The sequence below is a fragment of the Orycteropus afer genome, unplaced genomic scaffold (assembly GCF_000298275.1).
Source record: "Orycteropus afer afer isolate SDZICR_OR568_19922 unplaced genomic scaffold, OryAfe1.0 scaffold00331, whole genome shotgun sequence".
In the NCBI taxonomy this organism is placed as follows: domain Eukaryota; kingdom Metazoa; phylum Chordata; class Mammalia; order Tubulidentata; family Orycteropodidae; genus Orycteropus; species Orycteropus afer.
In genome coordinates this window covers 929,650-935,815 of record NW_006921918.1, presented here as the reverse complement: position 1 = coordinate 935,815, position 6,166 = coordinate 929,650, and the positions used below count along the sequence as shown (strand labels likewise).

Here is a 6,166-nt window from a genome sequence, read left to right as displayed (position 1 = left end):
ACATTGGGGAGTAGTGGGGTCTTAAAAGCTTTCGAGAGGCCATCTAAGATGCAGCTACCGGTCTCCTAGCATCAGAAGTGAAGAAGAGTGCAAAAAAACAAAAGCATTTGGAAGCAATCAGCCCTAGGACACGATGGTCCTCAAGACCAGAAGAACTAGATGGTGCCTGGCGACCAATGCCAACCACCCAAGAAAGGATCAAAACTGGGGATCCTGGATAGAGCGGGAGGGAAAACGTGGAATAAGATTCCAAAACTCAATAATGACCAGAATTACTGGTCGGATGGAGTCTGGTGAGACTCGCAAGACCATGGCCTTGCGATACACTTCCAGCCTGGGATAAAACTCACTCCCAGGGTCTGTCTCAGCCCAATAGTAAATAAGATGTACATGCAGACCACTCAACTCAGGGCAACACACCCGCATATTCTACAGAGATACATCCTTTGAAGCAATCAGCCATGAGGCACTAGAAGAGCAACACTCACACGAGGAAAAGCAGGACACACAGGAATACCTAAGAAGGACACAGTTTGTGTGTGTGGGTTTACTGGGAAGGGAGAGGAGGAGAGTGGGTTAGGGTTAGGGATGGTAATTGGGGAGTGAAACCAAATGTACATGAAATGTGGAATGTAAAACAAATACCTATCTGTAAATTTGGACCTAAAGCACAGTAAAAAAAAAAAAAAAAGAGCCCAAACAAATAAACAAGCAAACAAACTCACTGTCAGCAAGTTCATTCAACTCATAGTCCCCTCCTTGGGTTTTTGAGGCAGTATCTCTACAGAAGTAGTTTGCCCAATCTTCCTTCTGAGGAGTGACGGGTCGGTTTGAACCAACCGCCTTCTGGTTTGCAGTCAAATGCCTTAGGCACTGTGCCACCAGAGCTCCCAAAAATGAGCAAGTAAAGGCAAAGGAGAGGAAACTGTATTCCTGGTAGGTGGTAAAACAAAAACATTCTAGTATGATAAAAGCACTTAAACTGAGCTGAAAATTTTTGATTTTCAGAGTGAAGAAAAGAAGTCAGAATTGTGTTTGGGCATGGAGGTGAGGGATAGTCAATATTGTGACTGGGTGAGGAGAGTGAGAAGGAGTCAGAGTTGTGTCAGCTGTGGAAGGTAAAGTAGTGAGGGAGGGAGGAGGAAAACTTGACTGCTTCTATACTCAAATATATATATTAAGGAGGATATAAGACTAACAAGGGGACTATAAATCAGGAACACTGGAGGAAGACAGGTTTCGTGTATGTGTAGGGGGAGAGCAAGGGATAATACATTTTGTTGTGGCACATGGATCTTATAGTTCTTATGAGACAGCTGAATGAAAATTTGGATATTATCAACTGGAGCTCCTAAAAGGATATTTGAGTGGGCTGGAGAGATATCTATAAATTGGCAAAATACATAAATTAAATAAATCTAAGTAGATTCAGTTGCTGGGGAAAATTTACAGAGTGAGACTAGGACTTATCTTAGAAAATCCTACATGTTATAGAAATGTGACTACATACAGTGTATAGATATCTATTTGTATATGTGGTCGTGGTGGTGTGAGAGTATGGGTTTTCAAGAATATTTGTTGACTAGCCCATAAAAGGTGCTCAGTAAGTGTTTATATGAACTCTGTCTACTCTATACACTCAAAAGATCTTTAAAAAGCTTTAAAATAAGGTAAATAAATTTCATTATCCAACACAGATCATGACAATTAGATCAACAAAACTCAAGGTAATAGAGTTCATTGCCAGAAAATTTAGTTCTTGAAAAGACATTTTTGTTTTTTACGATGTAAGTTTTGGATGTTTATTAAGTATTCATAATATCACCACTTAATTAATGAAATTTGGGTTAGTTATTAGAAATATCAGCAATGAAGAATTTATCTCTGTATACTAGGAACTAATGTACATTAATTAGTAAGAAAAATAAGTAAATTATTTAGGGGCTATTTCATCCAGAATAATTTCTACTGTTTTCTAGTGTCATCTTCCCCATCTTTTTAGTTTTACAGAAATTGTGATACTAAACGGCAATGAAGTAATATTTAGTGTAACTTGAGATGCTTATTTGAGGGTAGCTATTGGTTGGGCAATCCTACTTTCGTAGAGATAACTGCCTCGGAAACCCAAGGAGGGGTCGCTAGGAGTCGGGGCCGACTCGATGGCAAATAACAACAACAACAACATTTGGCATTTGAACAGTATTTAAGTGCCTGATGCTAGGTGACCAAGAGTAGCATTTATTTACTGGCAAAATGTGAATAAATAAATAAATACATGCAAGCACAAAGAAATGCTGCACTGTTTTATCTTTTCCAATTAAGTTGAGTCTGTTTTCAAATAGAGGATAACTTGAGTTATGAGTGGATTAGGAGCAAAAAGGAATACGAAGAATATCATAACATCTGAGCTTAGGAACATTGGAGATAGAAAGGGAAGGTAGGAAGAGGTTATGTTTGTGTCATTCTTGACAGTATTATGAAGCAGTAGGTGCTTCTCAGGGAGCTCTGGTGGTGTAGTGCCTAAGACACTTGACTGTTCAAACCCACCAGCCATTCCTCAGAAGGAGGGTTGGTCAATCTACTTCCTAGTGATACTGCCTCGGAAACCCAAGGAAGGGTCACTATGAGTGGGTTCTGACTCGACAGCAGTTGAGGTTTTTTTTTTTTTTGAGGTACTTCTCATCACTCCCAAAATGCATGATGTAGATCATTTCACAAATTGATAATGAATTCTGGATCTTTCTTATTTGCCTTTTTCATTCTTGAACTTAAATTAAAATTTAACTAAATGCACTCTTTTATCTTTGACTTCTTCTGTTCACAGTTAATTATATTTTCTTTATGAGCTTCCAAATGTATTAATTTAGTCTAAAAAACACTTCAAAGAGATAGAAGAATTTATTTAGTGGGTTTAGTGTAGCAAAAAATGATCTCTTCACTCTGGTATTTTAAGTCTTGGGATACTTCAAAACCAACCACCCCACCAGTTGACAGTGAGCTGATTTTGATGTGTGGTGATTCCACATGTGTCAGAGTACAACTGTGCTCCACAGGGTTTTGAATGGATGAATTTTCAGAAGCAAACTACCAGGCTACCAGGCTTTTCTTCTGAAGCACCTCTGGGTATACTCAAAGCTCCAACTGTTTGAATAGCAGCCAATTATGTTAACCATTTGCACTACCCAAGGACTCCTGGGATATTTTAACAGCTGGTGAAACAACTAATACCCACTCTTTTCAACAACTAACAACATATTCACCTACAGTGTTTTTTATTGCATATGTGAAAAAAATCATATTATACAATTAAAATAATAAATGTTAGTAAAATGTTTCATTGAAAACCAACTATAGTTTTTGATCAGTTTGAAAAGTATGCAACAAAGCAGAATATTATTGTGTATACTCATTAGACCTTGCAAAACACGTATTTTTACATCAGTAGGGTGAGTGAATGAGTGAAGCGAATAAAAATTTTGTATTATCATTAAACCAAAACAGTAAATAATCTCATAACAATTTCATTTGGCTTTAAAATACTCTGCATAATTGCACATTTTTTTTTTTTTTTTTTCCGCAAAAAAGTCATCATGTTGTTTGGGTGAGTTTTCTGTGTTCTCCAAATGATAGCCTTCTCAATAGCTATCAAAGAAGGACAATGTATAATTGAAATTTTTCTTTGGAATCAGCAGATCACTACAATAGAAATTGACAGTTGCCAATATTTCAGCCTCAAACAGGAAGATTTTATGCACACTGTTTATATATATATATATATATATATATATATATGAATATATTGTCTATAATGCTTTCTAGCTTCACATAATCCCACTTTTTGTATCTATTCCTGGCATGAGGACTCTGTGAATACTGGATAATTTATATATCACACCTAGCAGAGGCTATTTAAGTTAATACATGAGTAGCCCCTGCACACACAACCCAGGGCTGATGTTTATATTGGATTTATTGAGGCTATTGTCCCTGATAAAGAGGACTGATTTTATAAGTAGTAATTTGTTAGCATGTGTATATAATTTTTGTAAGAGATACTCTAGAATTCTTATAATTTTAATGATGTTAATATGTATATATATAATTTTGCTGAAATCCATAATGCTCTTAACTACTGCTACAGACTGTACCAATTCTGTGTATCCAGAAGATGTCTCATGACAAAAGAATTCAAGCTTTGTAATTTGAAAAAGGATTACTATGACCTCAGGTAAAATGAGTAAAAACAACCAAAAACCAAACTCGTTGCCGTCTAGTCAGATCCAACTCACAGCAACTCCTCCTTGGGTTTCCAAGGCAGTATCTCTACAGAAGTAGATTGCCCAACCTACCTTCCGAGGAGTGGCTGGTGGGTTTGAACTGCAGGCCTTCAAATGCCTTAGGCACTATGCCAATAGGCCAGAAAATATAATGTCTCTTTGTCACGAATGTTTCTTCAAGTTTCTGGTTATTACTTACTGCACATGTAATACTTTACAAAAGTATGTTTCCTTTACATTAAGTGACGAATGACACTTCAGGACTTGACTGAGTAACAATCATATGTCAAATAATATCCTAAAAATGATGGAGTTTAAAATGCAAAATAAAAGCAATGGAGAGGATTATGGCAGTTAATCATTTTAGGCTTTCCTTTGTAGAATGTATCTTCATTTAAAATAGGAAAACAAATGCTCTTTTCACTGTTTAGTATTCATGTTGTTAGACTGAGTTTATGGTCTAGAATAGACATTAGAACATAAATGCCACCTTCAGATTTTGTTCTTTCCTAATAGTGTGGTCTCGGCAATATACATATTTAGCTCTTCTGAGTGTTTCATACAACTCCCTTTAGTATTCTACATATGATTTTGCTCAGCAGATTTGTGTTATTAAAATGTATATAATGGCATATGGAACATTTGGAGAACCCACATAGGGACTAAACAATCTTATTTATTGTTAACATTCAACTAGTCTACTTGGCACACACCTTGCAGTAACTGTCACAGAAAAATGAGTTGTACATTTTTAAGTTTTAAGAACTACCTATTTGAATAAACCATGATTTTATGTATATAATACAGAACTTATATTCTTCCTGCTTAGATTGTGCTTCAAGCATTCAATAAAACACATTTACTGTGTCCAAGATTAAATCATACATTGTTTAAAATTAATTATTCCTTTTTAATTGCATTGTATAAACAGAAATGACCTGTTAATTTAAAGAAAATCTATCAGCACAAAATGAATTCACTCATATAAACAAGCAAGATGAACTTGACCTTGTTTGAACTTGTTTTGATGTGGCCCAGATGGTAGGCTACATGCTTGAATAGCAGGCTAAAGCTGAGGAAAAACTCATATAGCAAGATCTAGATTTATAGCCTTTTGCAAATTCCTACCTTGTATTGTCCTTTCAGCATCTGTTCTGCCGCCACTGCGGTCAGCTTCTATCTCTGGGGTCAGAGAGTCTAAAAGCATAGAAAGGTAAGAGTGACACATATTTCATTTGATTCCTATTGTCCTTTCTAAAAAGAGCAACCTGTAACTTTGGTGCTGAATTAAAATAAAATAAATCTTTGTCATTCTTTAAAGGTTGAACAAAGACTATAATCACAAGCATTTCAGAAAGATTTGGAAAAATATATGAGCAATGCAAATTGTTCTTAAAATGGGATGGGGGTTGGGAAGTTCTCAGAATAATATTTTAACATGTTTGTGTAGAAACAGATTTGCTGAAGCAGAGAAGCCATGCCAGTACCCAGAAATTGCAGTAAAGTAACAAAACAGTGGAAAATCCTAAGAAAGAAAGCACTTCCCCCATCACATTCAGCCACTCTTCCAACCAAGCTTTCAGCTACAAGTATAGTTTAATAAATCACAATAGAAAAATATAAAACCACAAACACATGTCTAAATTGTCCTTTGAGTATTAAAAATGAAAGTCAGTTAGCCATGCATAAATATGCACCCGCTTACCATTTAAGACCCTGAGACTATCTGTTGAAGCTGCCTGTTTTAGCGTTTGCTCTGCTTGCTCACGCCTTTTTGTCTCAAATTCAAGGGCTTCCTGCAATTTTCTCTTTGCTTTCTTCTCCTTCTTTAGCCTCTTTTGAACTATGGCTAGAAAAGAGAGTTTGTACATTATGTTTTTTTTTTTTTT

At 36.0% G+C, this 6,166-nt stretch overlaps 1 protein-coding gene across 1 annotated transcript in view; it reads right to left on the bottom strand.

The window, feature by feature from the left end:
* Positions 1-5,177: 5,177 nt before the first annotated feature.
* Positions 5,178-6,166, bottom strand: part of DACH1 (dachshund family transcription factor 1) — a 565,727-nt gene continuing 564,738 nt past the window's right edge. The window contains 3 exon segments of the mRNA XM_042782473.1: positions 5,178-5,215; positions 5,406-5,474; positions 5,983-6,126. Coding sequence (XP_042638407.1) covers positions 5,178-5,215; positions 5,406-5,474; positions 5,983-6,126 — 251 coding nt within the window.